The sequence below is a fragment of the Zingiber officinale genome, chromosome 9A (assembly GCF_018446385.1).
Source record: "Zingiber officinale cultivar Zhangliang chromosome 9A, Zo_v1.1, whole genome shotgun sequence".
In the NCBI taxonomy this organism is placed as follows: Eukaryota; Viridiplantae; Streptophyta; class Magnoliopsida; order Zingiberales; family Zingiberaceae; genus Zingiber; species Zingiber officinale.
In genome coordinates this window covers 115,846,764-115,864,411 of record NC_056002.1, presented here as the reverse complement: position 1 = coordinate 115,864,411, position 17,648 = coordinate 115,846,764, and the positions used below count along the sequence as shown (strand labels likewise).

The 17,648-nt window shown below is 34.0% G+C and overlaps 1 protein-coding gene across 4 annotated transcripts; it reads left to right on the top strand.

Annotated features, from left to right (window-relative positions):
- The first annotated feature begins 8,754 nt into the window (after window positions 1-8,754).
- LOC122019703 (serine/arginine-rich-splicing factor SR34-like) lies at window positions 8,755-17,569 on the top strand. Of its 4 annotated transcripts, XR_006121991.1 has the most exons (15): window positions 8,755-8,874; window positions 9,135-9,226; window positions 9,993-10,058; window positions 10,263-10,337; window positions 10,412-10,520; window positions 10,608-10,654; window positions 10,731-10,788; window positions 13,305-13,354; window positions 13,542-13,598; window positions 13,682-13,770; window positions 13,853-13,957; window positions 16,404-16,492; window positions 16,599-16,744; window positions 16,982-17,015; window positions 17,084-17,170. XR_006121991.1 is itself a non-coding variant. In XM_042577171.1 (14 exons), exons 2-14 carry the CDS (start codon window positions 9,140-9,142, stop codon window positions 17,256-17,258), a joined length of 879 nt encoding a protein of 292 aa, XP_042433105.1. In that variant the 5' UTR covers window positions 8,755-8,874; window positions 9,135-9,139; the 3' UTR covers window positions 17,259-17,532. The 4 variants fall into 4 exon arrangements, 3 of the variants coding, with proteins under 3 accessions (XP_042433105.1, XP_042433107.1, XP_042433106.1); XM_042577171.1 differs by lacking the exons at window positions 16,404-16,492; window positions 16,599-16,744 and adding an exon at window positions 17,244-17,532; XM_042577173.1 differs by lacking the exon at window positions 16,599-16,744.
- Window positions 17,570-17,648: the final 79 nt, after the last annotated feature.

Below are 17,648 nucleotides of genomic sequence, written 5' to 3'. Positions count from 1 at the left end.
TGGGCTGAAGCTATTAATACAGCTTATTATGTCCAAAATAGAATTATAATTAACAAATTTTTAAATAAAACATCTTATGAGATTTATTTTAATAAAATTCCAAACATAAAATATTTTAAAGTATTTGGATGTAATGTACATATTTTAAACCTTAAAGATTACTTAGGAAAATTCACCTCAAAAACTCAACAAGGAATTTTTATTAGTTATTCATCTACAAGTAGAGCCTATAGAGTTTACAATAAATCTACCTTAACAATTGAATAAACCACTAATGTAACTTTTGATGAAAATATTAATAATATCACAACTAATAATCAACATAGTTCTATAAATCAAGAATAAGAAAAAGAACAATTAACACAAACTAAACAGCCTGAAAAATCTAACTCATGTATAATAAAATCAAACTCTAATCATCCAATTGAACAAATCATAGGTAATCCCAAATTAAAGGTTCAAACCAGATCAACCTTTAGGAACTTAAGCCAAATAGCACTAATATCTAAAATTGAACCTAAAATCGTAAATGATGCATTGTCAGAACCCGACTGGATAATTGCAATGTAAGAAGAGTTAGGTCAATTTAAAAAAAAAAATCAAGTTTGGGATCTGGTACCTCCACCAAAAGGAAAGACAGTTATTGACACCAAATGGGTATTTAGGAATAAGTTAGATGATCAAGGAGAAATCATAAGGAATAAAGTCCGACTAGTTGGCAAAGGGTTTAGTCAAGTAGAAGGACTAAATTACGACGAGACTTATGGCCCGGTAGCTAGACTTGAATTAATTAGGATGTTGCTAGCCTATGCAACATACAAAGGATTCAAATTATATCAAATGGATATTAAATCCATATTCCTAAATGGACAAATTAAAGAAGAAGTCTATGTAAGTCAACCACCGAGTTTTGAAGATCTAGAAATCCTAAACTATGTCTTTAAGCTCAAAAAGGCATTATACAGATTAAAACAAACACCTAAGGCTTGGTGTAAAAGATTGTCTAGCTTTCTAAATTCAAAAGGGTTTAAGGAGGGTCAAATTGACCCTATACTTTTCATAAAAACCCTTAATTCTGATATTTTCATAGTCTAGGTTTATGTCGACGACATAGTGTTTGGGTCAACAAATTCAAAATTCTTAAAAGAATTTATAACTTTAATGAAAATTGAATTTGAAATGAGTTTAGTTGGAGAGTTAAATTATTTCTTAGGACTTCAAATTAAATAAACTAAAGAAAGCAACTATGTGCATCAAACTAAATACAAAAAAGATCTACTTAGAAAATTTGATTTGGAAAACTCAAAAGAACTAAAAACACCTATGGCTAGTAACATTAATCTACATAGTGACCCAAATGGTAAATTAGTTGACTTAAGACATCATAGAAGCATGATAGGTAGCGTATTATACTTAACTATAAGCAGACCTGACATATTATTTGTAGTAAGTATGTGTGCTCACTATCAAACATGCGCAAAAGAGTCTCATCTATCATATGTAAAAAGAATAATAAAATATCTAAAAGGAACCATTAATGTAGGAATGTGGTATCCTAGATCATCACATTTTGAATTAGTTGGCTATTCTGATTCAGATTATGCTAGATGTAAGTTAGATAGAAAGAGTACAAGTGGAGGATGTCAACTACTAGGACCTTCTTTAGTTAGTTGGTTTAGTAGAAAGTAGCATTGTGTTGTCTTATCTACTACTGAAGCCGAATACATAGCAATGGGCGAATGAGTAGCTCAATTTCTATAGATGTCCCATAGCTTAAAAGATTTTAATCTAGATTATAAAAATGTAAAAACCTATATTGATAACATAAGTTCTATAAATCTAACTAAAAATCCAATACACCACTCTAGAACTAAACACATAGAAGTTAAACATTATTTCGTTAGGGATCATGTCGCTAAAGGAAATATTGAACTTAACTATATTGACTCAAAATCTAACCTAGCTGACTTATTTACCAAACCTTTACCTGAAACTGAATTTAGTAACTTAAGAAGACAATTAGAAATGTGTTTTATAGAATAGGTTTCTTTTTCACTTAACATATTTTTAAAATTATTACTTAGTAGTTTTTCAAAATTATTTTCAAAATTTCCCCTTTCAAAATTGTTTTAAAACTGATTTCAAAATATTTTATCTTTTTGGAGTAGTTTAGGTCTTTCCCGTAGAATTGCATGATCCTATAGTTTTAGCAGCCAACATCTCACAAGTATAATAGGATTCCTTGCTTGTAAAACTTAGAATGGGTGAGATGCTTAGGACTTAGCTTAAGATTTTAGATGCTTATGTCAGTACATCGCTATAATATGGGCTTTAAACAACATATATCGATCAATTTGAGTTAACTAACTAGTAACAAACTAGTTATATCTAAACGCTCAAATTGACCAACCCGAATAAAAACTTCTATCTTATGGTAGTTAGTGTTGTACAAAGGTTGGATATTTTATCATAAGGACTATTTTTTTAGTTTTCATATCATGCTTAGACTTTTGGTGAGATCAATTTTAGGGGGAGTTCCAAATTTATTTTTCAATTTTCAAAATTACTTATCTTTAAACCATTTTTAAAATTTCCTTTCAAAATGTTTATCTTACAAATTTTTCTTAGATTTTTCTAAATGAAATCCTTAGTACTTATTTTTGATATTTGTGTCTTTCAAAATATTTGTGCCTTTCAAAATATTTGTGCCTTTCTTAAAATTTTTCAAAATTTTGCTTTTCCTATATGTTTCTTAGCTTTACAATTTTTTTAAAAAAAGTTTGCCTTTCAAAACTTTTTCAAACTTTCCCTTCAGAAATTTTTTTAACTCTTCAACAATTTGTCTTAAAATTTAAAAAAATTTCTCTTCAATTTTAGAATATTCTCTATATTTTCAAAATGTTTGTTTGTTTCCCCTAATTTTTGATGTGTGTCAAAGGGGGAGAGATAGTAAAATCAGGGGGAGTTATTTAACTCAGAGGGAGAGTTAAGTAAAAAATGCTTGTTTACTTTTGCATATATAAACTTAACTATGAACCTGGGTTTCCAAACATCAAAAAAGGGGAGATTGTTGGTGCATGACATACCAGAATCGAACCTGAGTTTTGATGTTATCAAACGTTCAAGTTAAGTCTTGTTGAGATCTAACAAGTTACCTGAGTGTGCAGGTTGTTTACTCAACCGAGAAAGTTCTAGTTGGAGGCTAGGCAAGTAAAACTTAGTAGATCGTGGAACCCAGGTGAAAAGTCCAAGTGGGTCAAAAGGATTCGACACTTGGCAGAGAAGCTCGATAGGTTTGGAGGACCGTAGATTGAGGAAACTCGTGGGTAGTCGATCCAAGGCTAAGCGTAAAGTCCAACATGTCTGGAGAACCATGTTTGGTAGGTAGGTTGAGGTAAGAAACTGAAAGAGCGACAGTGAGGTTGTGTTCCTAAAGGAACAACCTAAGGTCGCTGATCTAACTGAAGAAATTGTGAAGGTTTTCAAATTGAGATCAAGACAGTTCTACTATCTAATACTCTTCATGCATTAAATATAGTATTACTATGCTAACCTTTATTTTGCAGGATTATATTGTCTAACATTGTTTTACAGATCTGGCCTGATCGGTCGATCGAACGCAGGGATCGGTCGACCAAACCAGCTTGACTCAGATCAGAGATCAGTTTAGACCAAAGCAGAGCATGTTCCAATCTAAGCTTGATCGGTCGACCGAACCAAAGGATCGGTTGACCAAACCCTGACGACTCAGCACAAATTAGATCAAGCCAAAGCAAAGAAGGAAGTCAGGATGATCGATCGACTGAACCAGAGGATAGGTTGACCGAAAAATCATCACATTTTAATGGACATTAAGTGTGAATCTCGACGAATAGGGAATTTCTCTGTTCGGTCGACCGAATAAAGGGATCGATCAACCAAATCATTAAACATCATTAATGTCGAGGATCAGATCTCAGCAAAGAAGGAAGGGAGTGGGTTCAGTTGACCGAACCCGTGGATCGATCGACCGAACGTTGGTAAATCTTATAAAAGAGCTCGAGGTTCGAGGCTCAGCAACCAGCAAGAAATCTGTTTGAAGTTCATCTCTGCGCAAGATGTTGTTCGTGCTACGACTACTCATCTTCATAAGCAAGCTACTACTTCAAGAACTATCGACCGAGCTTCAACTTTTTATATATTGTCGGTATAATTTTATATTGCTTGCATTGTACTTAATTCAAGTAAGATAGTAGGTTGTTACTATCTTACTCATCTACTTGTACGCACTGCTTCTTTCCGAGGTTTTCAGAAAGAAGATTTTTAGTGAATTGCCCAACGGTGCGATCAAGGATTGCGGGTCTTGGAGTAGGAGTCGACCTAGGCTCTGAACCAAGTAACCAAACGAGTTTTTTACTTTCTGCTGCATATTCTGATTGTCTTTAAAACACGAAAAGAAAAGTTTTTAAAGTGCGATATTCATCCCCCCCTACTCCATCACACTCTTTCGATCCTACACATAGATAATGTGCACTTAAGTAGTTAATCTTTATTTATCCAATAAATCTGTATAAACCATAAAGTGATTACCTTAGAACATCTCTCAAATATAACAATTACTTTAATTGATTGACAAACTTTCTCTTCTTGTGACAAAACAACTCCCAATTGATTGGAACTGAGCTTAATCGATTGCCTAATTGATTCTGAGCACAACTACGCTCTTGTAAAAGCTAGGACTTGCTCCAATCGATTAAGCACTCTGCCTAATCAATTGAGCTGATCGATTGCCCAAACTTAAGCTCTGATCTCAAGTTTAGGGTTTTTTGCTCAACCCTACAGCCATCCGTGACTTGTTGGAACTTCCCATTGTCTAGCATTTAGTTACCCTTGACCTGTCAGGGCTTCTTCACCATGTCCGATCAACTCTTAACCCACTTGGACTTTCCCTTACCTAGTCCCGCTAGAATTTTCGATCACCAATGTTTGATTAACCTTTAACTCACTTGAACTTTTCCATTGCCTAGCCCCATTAGTACTTCCGTTGCCTAGTTCTCAACTAGGTCTTCTATTGCCTAGCCCCACTAGAACTTCCATTGTCTAATTCCCAGCTAGGTCTTCACTGCTTAGGCCTGTTGAACTTCCATTGTCTAGTTCAAACTAGGTCTTCATTGCCTAGTTCCCAACTAGGTCTCCACTGCTTAGTTCCTAACTAGGTCTTCATTGCCTATCTCCGCCGGGACTTTTACTGCCTAGTTCTCAACTAGGTCTTCACTACTTAGCTCCGCTGAGACTTCCACTACCTAGGGGGTGTTTGGTTGATGGGTTTAGGAATGAGGGGATGGAATGATAGTAAAAGATAGTGTTTGGATTGTGGGTTTGGGAATCACATTTTGGGAATGATTACCAGATTTATGGGAATCAACCAAACCCATATAACTTAATGGGTTTCATTTCCATTCCTATTCCCATTCCACCCTACTATCAAACCTATACCCATAGTCATTCCCATCATTTAACCAAACGCCCCCCTAGTTTCCAACCAGGTCTTCACTACCTAACCCCATTAGAACTTCCACTGTCTAATTCCCAACTAGATCTTCATTACCTAGCCCAATTAGAACTTTCGTTCACTAAGTGCGATCCTCCTTGATCCACTTGACTTTTCATCTTGCTAATCACAGCTAGGGTTAGTCACTCGGTAGATTTCTAACTTGCCTAACCTCCAATTAGGATTTTTCCTAGTCAAGTCTTCGATCTTTCCTTGATTTACTTGATTTTTTTTCACATATTGTCAAATATTGAAATTTTAGCTTGAGCTAACTCGAGCTTAGTCAAACTGGTCAATCTTCACCCAAGGACTATTACACCAATACTACATAGTCGATCATGATCAGATAATATTTCTTTGAAATGTAATAGCCATTATTGTTAGTGTAGTTGGCACCAATGATCAAATTTGAGTTTTGATGAATGCCAAGTGGATTAAAGTTAAATATGTTGTTAATCTAACCTTGTTACCGAGTGCACAGGGTTGACTAACTTGATGGGTTAAGTGGACTAGACACCAGGCAGGAAGTCCAGATGTGGAATTTTGGTAGGGGGTCGAGATATTCGATTCACAATAGGTTGAAGTCCGGATGTGCGATTCCGGTAGGAGATCAGGATGTTCCATTCTCGATTAGTGAAGTTTGGATGTGTGATTCCGGTAGATTGAACTTCAAGGAGATTACTTGACATTTGGTAAGTGGAGGTAAGTCACTATAGGAGAGTGACTCAGTGAGAATGCATCCCAATTGAGGGGACAATAGGCGTCAGTCTAATTTAGGTCTATTTCAAAAACCTAATTAAGACACTGACGAGATCATAGTTTTTGGGAGACAAGATCTAATTATTAAACTGCTCATTTTTATTGTGATAACTTTGTCTTACAAGATATATTTTGTTTGTGTTGGACTAACACATTTTACAAGGTAAAAAGACACAAAATACCTCGGGGTGAATAGAACCCAAGGCATCTTCAAGCCATTAGAAGACACCTTGAGTACTGTTTATGGAAGACATCTTTGGGAGCTTGGAAGGCACCTTTGGTCGGATAAAATCAAACTTCATCGACGATAAGAGGTGGACTGTTCAGGATAAGACTTTATGGATTGAAGGCGTCTTCAACGCTTAATAAAAGAGCATTTCGACGAAGCCATCACACACAACTGATTTACAAGCTTCTACGTGTTTATTTTAACATTCCAAGTGCTCCGACTTCTTGTTGCTGCTCTACTATGACGCTGTTGCACCCGACCACTATTGAGGAGTCGTCAAACACCGAGTCTGATTTGATCATCTATGAAGGTGTTGGGTAATGAACTTTAATATTGTACTTAAATTGTTGCTTAAAGAAAAATATAGCGTGTTACACTTTTTCGATTTTTTTATTGTACTCGATCCCCTCTTCCGATGGTTCCAGAAGAGGTATTTAGTGGATTATCCATTGATATGTCCGTGGGATCTGGGCTTGGAGTAGGAGTCGCCGAAGGCTCCGAATCAAGTAAAATCGAATGTGTGCCTTTTTACTTGTTTTCGTTTCATGTTTTTCTGCTGTGTACTTATTTTATAAAACTAAAAAAAATAGGTTTTAAAATCACATGATTCACCCTCTTTCTCACGTGCATCTCAATCCAATAGTTATGTAGTTCTCGTAGTTTGTTTTACTCATTGAAAATATTATTTTAACAGACTATCACTCTACAATAAATAAAATCAACATAAGATAATGATACTGTTATAGAAGCTAATAACTAGCTGTTACAACACTGCTACATATTGTAATAGTATCTGCTAGCTTCTATACCGTCAATCGTGATTATATAATGTTTATTTGAAATGTAATGGATGTCATAGAGTTTTGTTATTTTGTTTTACTCATGTAAAATATTTATTTTAACTAGACTATCACTCTCTAATAAATAAAATCAATGTAAGATAATGATATCGTTGTAAAAACTAATAACTAATTGTTACATATTATAACAACTACCTGTTAATTTTTACATAGTCAATCATGATAAAATAATATTTATTTGAAATATAATAAGTATTATAAAATTCTCTTAGTTTGTTTTGTTTATTAAAATATTATTTTAACTAGGTTATCACTTCTCAATAAGTAAAATCAGCCCTCACGGGTTGACACAGTTGATACCTCTATGAGTGGTTGTTTTAATAAGACTTGGGGTCAATTATCAACGGATGTAAAATGTCTCGTTTGGTATTTGACTCCCCATGCAAACAATTATTGTGCTAGGTCAAACGTCCCCTGTGATTTACCCTCTTTTAGAGAACGTGGAGCCAACTGCTATAAGTTATAGAAACTAATAGCCAACTACTATTGTTTTGTCTAGGGCGTAATCGAGTTGGCAACCATGTGATAGATTTACATAATTGAGCAAAGTCGAATTTTGATAAAGTCGTAAAAATACTCTCCCATATAAAGCATGCTCGGTACTGATTCCTCCCAGTAATGTAAGATAATCATGAGAAGGAGTGCTAGAATGATGAATTCCATCTTTTATAGAATAATAGTCAACAACTATCATCTCAATTTTAAAATTGATTTAAGAGTATTTCATATAGTTTACTTTACGTATCGAATTTGTTAGGTGTTTCACGTGAACGTCTAAGTACATACAAGACATCTGGAAGTAATTCAGATGCCCACTGTACTCCGGTGCCTTGGGGCCGCCCACTGGAGGTGTATAATGTAATACCCTATTTACTTTAAACTAGATATACTTTAATTGAAAAATAAGTAATTTAGGGTCCACCTTTTAAATTTAGCCCTCTTATTCGTCTTTTCTTCATCTTCATTCACGGGGGGAGAGTAGACGACAAACACCTACAATGTCAGCAAGCCTGAGCCCGGATCCACACGAGCATGAGTGAATCAAGTTTGAGCCTAGGACACGAGTTCAAATCTTCTGTCCCTAAATTTCTTTGTCTCAATGTTCCCTTGTCGATCGGACGGATCATATTATATCTTAAAGATACCTTACATATCATGAGGATATTGTACACATCTTAAGGATGTCATGATATTTTGAAATGTAATTTGATCCGTCCGATCGATAAAAAACACGGGAGTAAAAAAAAAAAAAAAATTGATGACAGAAGATTTGAATTACTATGACACCAGACAAGAAGATGTGATGTCACAGATCGCAACGCAGGGTGGCATGTCCTGCCATGCGCGATGGTTAAACACGGGCTGACTGAACCGTGCTACGCTTGGCCCGCGGGCACTGGATACCTAAATTTCTAGGTCTCTAATCCAACCCAACGCCAGAAAAGAAAACCCTGGACATCGGTGGCTGAAACCGAGCCGTCTTTACCCTCGCCAAGGTAACCTTCCCTCGCGATTCGTCTGTATCTTCGTAGATTTGTCTTCTGTTACAATATAGTTCCATTGTTGGTTTCTCTATCTTCCAAAAGGCGATCTAGGGTTGCCTTCATTTTGTTTCGTGTTTATTTTTTTTCGTAAGTATCTAGAGTAAGAAAAAGGAAAAAAAGGGGATTTTTTTTTTTGCCGATCGATTGCTGTGAATTTGGTGGATTTTTATTGATGCCTTTCCCTCTTTGATTGCTGTTGATCGTCTTTGAAGGAATCATGAGTAAGCGATACAGTCGAACGATCTATGTTGGCAATCTCCCTGGCGACATTCGTGAAAGAGAGGTGGAAGATCTGTTCTGCAAGGTTCGCTAGGCCTAATGACTCTCATATTATTTATTTATTTCTAATGGAACTCTCTTTTGCCTCGAGCAACTTTAAAAGCTGCATTTGTTTTTGTCTAAGAAGTACTTAAAGGAGGAAATATATTTCTTTCTTTTCTTTTCTTTTATTGTTTGATCTCATCTTACAGCCAAGCATATCTGTTTACAATAATAGAAAAAATGTTAAGAAGTCTTGTAGATGGTAGAATCTTGTTATACTGAGACGTTCTTCATTTTCAGTCTCGGAGTCTGGGAATGGTATGATGGGCATTTGGTGATGTACTATTTGCAATTTTTAGTCAATGAAGTATCGTACTGGCTGGTTTTGCCAACAAATATAAGTCTATATTTTTGAACATGTGTTCATGTTATTCAAATTCATGCATTCTTTACTGATGGCTATCTTCGTATTTGGAGATGCAATCACATGCATCTGTTAGTTGCCATCATCTTGTAATATTTTTCTCCTGAATTCATTTGGTGGTTAATGTATGCTTCTTTTCCTTTTTTTTTTTTCAAAATTTAAGTAATCTATTCATATTAGTACAGGTTGAATTATTATTCTTTTTTTTTTCTATTTTTTTTCAAATAAAATTCTAAGTAACACATTGTAGTATCCTAATCTTTATGCTTGCAGACTAAGATAAAATGTTATAGCTCTATAATTAAGTGAAAGGATCATTAATGTTTATCATTTTATCTTTTTTACCTTCAATCTTTTGTTTGATCTTCGGTATGATTTTGTGCAGTATGGCACGATCATTGATGTTGATCTAAAGATTCCTCCAAGGCCTCCAGGGTATGCATTTGTTGAGGTAAGACCCTTCTTTTGTTATTGCCAGAGAAGGACCTTTTCTGAAAAATAGCCAGTGGTGTTTGCAATCCCCTTGCATTTTATATTTCATTGTCAGTGTTACTATAATCATATAATTGGAATGTTTAATCATAATAAAGTAATTAGATTCATCTTGACTCTTGAGTTAGCTACTAGCTTATTCTCCTAATATTAATTCTTGTAGTTTGAAGATCCTCGTGATGCTGAAGATGCTATTCGTGGCCGTGATGGATATAAATTTGATGGTCAAAGATTACGGGTGGGCATATTGACAAAAAAAACTGTTGTTTTCATTCTACTGGATTATGATCTCATGCCATTATTTGTGGTCAGGTGGAACTTGCTCATGGTGGAAGGGGCCAATCTTCATCGCTTGATAAGCACAGTAGCCACAGTAGTGCAGGTCGACGTGGCGGTGTTTCCAGGCGCACAGAGTATCGTGGTGGGTATCTACATGATTCTGCATGGTTACACTATTGATTAATAGTTAACTTTGGTTATGGGTTTCCTTTATCATGGTTCTATGTAGTTATGGTCACTGGTTTACCCTCCTCGGCATCATGGCAAGACTTGAAGGTTTATTCACGATCTGATTGCTAATTTGCACAGTTCAGAATAAAATCTAGAGAATTAAATTTGTGAACTTCTTTAGGACCATATGCGCCGAGCTGGTGATGTCTGCTTTTCTGAAGTTTTTCGTGATGGTGGTGGTGAGCTCCCCCTCCTTTATTTTACTAGCACCATTTTTTTCTTTATTTTCTCAGTAGTGTTATTTTTAAATTGTTTGCTACCTTGATTTTTGCTTACCATCTGAATTGTATATGTTGGATGGGCATTGATGCTGCCGTGTGACCTAGAAGTCACGGGTTCGAGTCATGGAAACAACCCCTGGGTAAAGCAGCACACAATACACCCTCCTTGGGACCCTGTATTGGCGGGAGCTTCGTGCACCAGTCTGCTCTTTATGGGCAATGGTGCTGCATGAGATATATTCCCTCATTAGCCTTTGGCATCTTGTTCTAATTTCATAAGGAAAAAACAATACTATCAGCAACTGAGAAAACTGGTTTTTGATATTAGGTTCCAGAGACTTAATAGTTTTACTGATAATTTTATTTTAATTCACAATCTCTTCTTTGGCTTTCATATTATATCTTTGATTATTTATGCTGGAGACTGATGATTTGGGAACTATCAAGGGCATGACTTCATCTCTAGTTGAAATGCTGTTTCTCTTCATTTATCTGATTATTTATGCCCAAGACCTTGGATTGTGGAATGATTTGCACTGCGATCCCTATGCAAATTATATGTACCATATCTCTCAGTCTATTTGCTTGTAAGTTTGTCTATTTTAGAATCAAGATATGATTCATCCTCAGACAAAAGTTAATTCTGCCATGATCAACATCAAAACAGACTGAATCTTAACTTACATCCAGACATAAATCTCTTATTATAGGTTCATATTTTATCACTTTATTCATGAAAGCATAATCATCCATGTCTAGGTTACTTCGAGTTAATTTGCTCAGATATTATACTTATGATGGTTTAGCCCGGATGTTAGTTTCACAGGATTGAATTCTTTTGTGGCATAGGAAAGAGAGGAAACTTTTCTTGGTTTTTATTATTTTTCCACTTGCTTTCTAAATTCTAACAGTTTCTTAAATATAATAATTGCAATAATTTCTTACGCACATTGAACTGAATATACAGTATGTCAATTAAATTAGTTTTGCAAAATCAAGAAATAGTTGCATATTGGTTTGTGGTAACTAATGTTTTGTTTTAATGGAAAGGTTTTTCGTTTTTAAATCTAACTTACCCTTTGGGTAGTCTATCCGCGATGTCGAATCTTGGCCAAGCACCTAACTGATCACTTGCTGACCTAAATACTCACCATGGTTCCTCTGAAATAGAATTATCACCTAAGTGATCATCTTAAGATGACACTACCCTATGGTTCCTTCAAAATTGAATTGGAACCTAACCAATCACCAGTTACATGAGTTGTAATACTTATTTTATAATTTTCTGTAGGCTTGCGTTATGCTGTACTTCATATTATTGGTTTCTGGTTTTCAACCAATTCTTAGATATTGAGCCAGCTAATATTTAATTTGTGTCTTTTACAATCAAATGTTTCTTTTGAATCTAGTGCATGTTAATTATTTACTTCACCCCATGTTTTTTGTCTTTGAATTTGATAAACTACTATTAGTAAGATTCTTTTCAATACATCTTCAATACAGTTCTATTTAAGTAAAGTAGGATGTTATTAATATAGGCTCAGTTAGTGTTTTGTATCATAATCTATCATGATTTTTACTGTGTGGGTAATTACAGTTTGTACTTAGTTTCTTAAAGCTATATTACTTAGACTCAGTCCAAGTATACAAACACAATTTTCCCAAAATAGGTACATATGGACTCTTAGAAAAGAGTCCAAATATATGGCACAAATGACACGAACATAACAATAATATAGCTTAAATAAATAGATTAACTAAATATATTGATATAATTTGTTAATAAATTAATTTGACAATTTCTTAGTGAACTATAATATAAGTTATAACCTATAATATAAGTTATAAGTTATATAGCCTAATTTAAGTTATATAAGTTATATTTAAAGTTTAGTTACCTAATTTACCCTAATCCCTATCCTCAACCTGAATCACTTTGTTCCTTTTCCTGTCCACACAATATCGCTTGCTATACAAGTCTCCTATCTGACATGATCTACAGGTTGAGCCCCCCTCGTCAGATTTGTTTTTTTTCGTATTTGTCCCGTGTCAACACAGGTATAGGGGAGAGGAAAGGCAAGTTTGAGCAATAGAGTTGGAGGTTCTTTTTGTGTTTGTTTTGGTTGGATCATTCCTGCAATGACTTAATGATACTTTGGTCATTTTACAAACCTCTGCCACTTCCACACATTGGGTCGGTTCATCTTTGGTGTGATGACTTTATGATACTTTGATCATTTTGCAAACCTCTGCCACTTTCACAAATTGGTAATCGTTTTCATCATGATTTTAGCAATTGTTCTCATCTTATTTCATGTTTGGCCAGTTTTAAGATTAAATTTTTTTATCTTGAATGGTTAAACTCTACTTACAGTTGGCTTGTTATAAAGTTTAGTGTATTTTGTTGTATATCCTTAATGCAAACAAATTGTCAATTTTTTATAACATTTATTTATGCAAGAATACCTTTGCAGGTACTGTTGGTATTGTAGATTATACAAACTACGACGATATGAAATATGCAGTATGTTTCTGTGCTAAGTTAATTACTAATTTTTGTAAGATAGCTCACTCAAAGCGTTTTTGACCTTGTTCATAAATACAAACATTCAATTGTTTTCAAGGAATAGGTTTTTGATGATCTTTCTAGACAATGTATTTTTAAAAATAAGATTTGACCAATCATCCAAATAAATACTCATTACTTGCAGATCAAGAAGCTTGATGACTCTGAGTTTCGGAATGCATTTTCACGGGCGTATATAAGAGTATCTCATTCCAGCACTCACCTCACATTTCACTGCGGCATGTCCAAGGCCACCTTTCTTACCTTTCGTTTCTTTACTTATAGGTGAAGGAGTATGATTCCAAAAGAAGCTTATCTAGGAGTCGAAGTCGTAGCCATTCATATTCAAAAAGTGCAAGTAGCCGTAGCAGAAGGTTTGATATTATTTTATCTTTATTATAGCGACTCTTGTAACCAAAATGCGACAGAATTAATTCCTATGAAATTGTTGAGCAGCAAGTCTCCAAGGGCAAAGTCATCACGCCGTTCGTTGTCTAAATCTCGATCTAGATCTGTATCTTCTCGTTCTCACTCAGCATCTAAAGGACATTCTGTATCAAGGTACAATTGAAAAATACATAATTTGCTAAGATGACACTACTGAAATAACAGTCTATTAGCTTACTGTGCAAGATAATTAACTAAGTTGAGTTTTGTTGATCTAGGATTTTAAATTCATCTTTTGTGCATTTATGCATTAATTGGATTTGTATAAACTCCCTAAAATACTATAATTGTTCCCCTTAAATATTGGCTATAAGCTATTTGGTCTGTGCTTAATACTTCCCCACAACCAAGCACATCCTTAGTTTTTCTTCAGTTGGTCTAGACAATGTGAACCATGTTTACAGTCCAGCGTAGTGTTTGCATGTGTATATTTGTTTTTGGGTACCAGTTATGTGGGAGCATATTGAACTACACCATATATGACAATAACAACCAAGCCTTTATCAATATAATCTTGTGACTTTTCGACAAATGCAATACTGTACTAAAATCACTAAAGCAAATTTTAATTAGTGAATGGAAAAAATTTTCCACCTTCCATTGTTTATATATCCTTACCTGCAATAGAAATGAGGTGGGTTTCTAGCATCCTTACTTGCAACTAATTAATTGAACTTTATTAAAATGCTTAACAAAATAAATATTTTTTAAAAAAATTACAAAAAATTTATTCAGAAAAAATTAATAATGCATATTGAATTAAAAATTATCTATTTAAGAAAATATAGTCATTTTTTACTAATACATGATTATTTTAAAATATAAAAAATAAATCATATACTGAATAATTGTGGAGTTGTGCTAAAAAGTAATAATAGTAATGGTTAAATAAAAAAAATATTCGTAGTAATTTATTAAAAAAATATTATATAAATTTTATTTTAATGAAATAAACTATTATTAAATAATAAAATAATTAATATTAAGAATGCTCGTTAAAATATTATTCTGAATGATCAAATCAAACCTACAATTAATTGAACATCATCAGAGAATATATTTTACATAATTGATAATAAAATTTAGTATGGCTGAGGTGTAGAGCAGGTTGCTCTACAACATTATAAAATAAGAAAGTATAATATAGATACAACTCATATTTATTAACTCACATAGTAACATCTATATGCTTTTGCATAGTAAAGGTTTTTATTTTATTATATATATGTAAGTATTTTAAATTTTTTTTTTATTTTTTCTTTCTAACAGCTTCTTGGCCACTACCTCTGTAATTTCTTCCATGCATCACAGAATGTGGAGGATAAAAGGAGGATTTGCTGTGGAAGCCTGTAGATTATTCACATTTGTCTAGATATAATGAGAAGATTTTTAAAAAAATACAATTGGCATTAGATTAATACACTTGGCTAAATAAGATTGTTTAGTCATAAAGAAGCTAACATTTTATGTGGCAATAAATAGGACACCTCTTTGCACATTCTTTTAAGTATATATATATATATAGAGAGAGAGAGAGAGAGAATACAAATAATTCTATTTATAATTTGCCGCCATGTAGGAGAATTTCATCAAACTTCAAGGTGCACTAATAAGGTAAATTGAAAATGGAGATCTTATCAAATTAATTTGGAGGAGCAATAATAACATAAATTGAAGATGCATTGCTCTTCATGGAATTAGATAAAAGAACATGACTTGTAATTAAATAAATGGAAATAAATAAATTAAAGAGCATTACTGTATGTAATTAAATAAAAGACGTGCTATTAATTTGCACTTGTGCCAAAACAGTAAATGTGGAGAAAGAATTCATATATCAACTATATTATTAAATTTTATACTTTTAGCTAATGTTATTAATAAATTCGTGGTACGTTTAGAAACTTTTACCTCTTCTTATAAATGACACATGTCATATTTTAATTTGTTCATGTATGTAGAGGTGGCTTAAAAAATACACTTGTCATAATATTATTAGCTATCAATCTAAAAACTTTAGTTGACAACAATATGAGATACCATGTGGTGGATTCTCTATATATATAGATAGATAGATAGATGGATGAAAAGTGCTGTAGTCATGTTCTTACATTTTAGCTTGTTGAATGAGCTTTACTTGTCTTCATGTTTATTTCCTATTGAGTACCTTAAATATTGATTTTCTTTGCTCATTGATTCCAGCATAAAGTATTTGTTCTTTTGTTCTCTCCTTTGGTTGAAAAAGTATTATTGGCTGGTCATGATTTGTTTGTTCTTTGTTCTTGTGGCAATAATCTTTAGTATCAGTCATGATGGAACTCTGTAAAGGTAAGACAAGATGGGCAGGCCTTCAATTGTACTGACACTGCATGTTCTTTGTAGAAGGTCTATTTTGTACGTGGTTTATTTCTACTTTGAAGGACTTGTTTAAATGGATGCTTAATGATGAGAGTCGATATCAGATTGTAACTTTTGTCACTTTTCCATGTCAGTTGTTATGTCAGTGATTGCTGCCCAGCTAGATCATCGCAATTTGAAAGTTAATTTGTTTGTTTTATAGATTTGGGCCTAAGCAGGGATCTCTGGATCGGATAATAGGATCTGGATTGGATTGGGTGCAAATGGTTGCAACTGTTTCATTGTTGTAAGGTATGCTGTTTCATAGACGATCAGTTTATGAAACCTGCAGAACATCTTGATCTTTACCAGCTACCAATAATGACCTTTTCTGATAAGTGGGCCTCTTTGGGGGCAGAGAGGAATGGTTGCAATAGCAAGCTGGATTACTCAATAAGCTAAATGGATTTGGCCCTCATTGGACAAGTGCTAGGAACAACTTTTGTCCCTCCATTTTCTCAATACTATAAGCTGCAATCAAGATTCTGGATATAGCTTTCCTTGGTACAAAACAAATGATTTCCTAGTTTTTTGGATTATTGTTCTGTGCACAGGCTTCTGGTATTTTGTTGCTGGCATCTCTATATTTTTATGAGAATTAATTCCTTAAAGTTTAAGCTTGTTTGTTCTGTTTTTTGATTGTAATTAGTAATCCGACACAAGAGGTTCTCAGGATTTTTGATCAGTTGTTAAGGCTGCAGTATGAGTATTAAGTACTTTTTATGGATTTATTTTTTGCAGATCTCGATCGCGATCCAGATCTCCAGTTAATTCTGTAAGTTGGAATTACATTATTATTCATCTTCATGTTTACATTATTTCAACCGAACTGTATATCCACAGCCTGCTAATGGCAAACCTGGAAGCAAAAGCCCAGTTAAGCTTAGTCGGAACAAGAGCCAAAGTCTATCTCGTTCTCCTTCTCCTGCGGTATTTCACTAATTCATTACTAATTGACGATGTATCTTTGTTTGCCATTTATAAGCCGTTTCGTTTGCTGTAGGTGAAATCGGATTAGAACCCTCTTTGTAAGGAACCTGCGGACATACTGATTGGAATTAGTTCAGCAGATTCAATTAGATAAAACTTCGATTCGGCATTCTTAGCACCAGCAGTACTTTTTTGGGTTGCTCCAAATTCTGTTCAATGTAGTACCCTTGTCTAAGCTGATGTATTATTGGGGGCCAAGGCTTGTGGTTGAATGATTGTGAGCTGTAGTTTGTTTGGATTATTGACTCTATAACTTCCTATCCTTTACATGACAATTCAACATTATGACTTTAAATCCGATACATTATTGTCTTGTGACTTGGAGGTCACGAATTTTAATCGCTGGAACCATCTCTTGCAATGGAAGTTAAGGTTGTGAACAATACTCTTCTTGGGGTTGTATTGATGGAAACTTTCG

Excerpts from the sequence above, each read along its gene's own strand:
- LOC122019703 (XM_042577172.1), top strand. The coding sequence starts at position 9,140 with ATGAGTAAGCGATACAGTCGAACGATCTATGTTGGCAATCTCCCTGGC. Across the intron at positions 10,338-10,411 it reads TTGATGGTCAAAGATTACGG|GTGGAACTTGCTCATGGTGG; the intron begins GTGGGCATATTG and ends ATTTGTGGTCAG. Across the intron at positions 10,655-10,730 it reads CATCATGGCAAGACTTGAAG|GACCATATGCGCCGAGCTGG; the intron begins GTTTATTCACGA and ends GAACTTCTTTAG.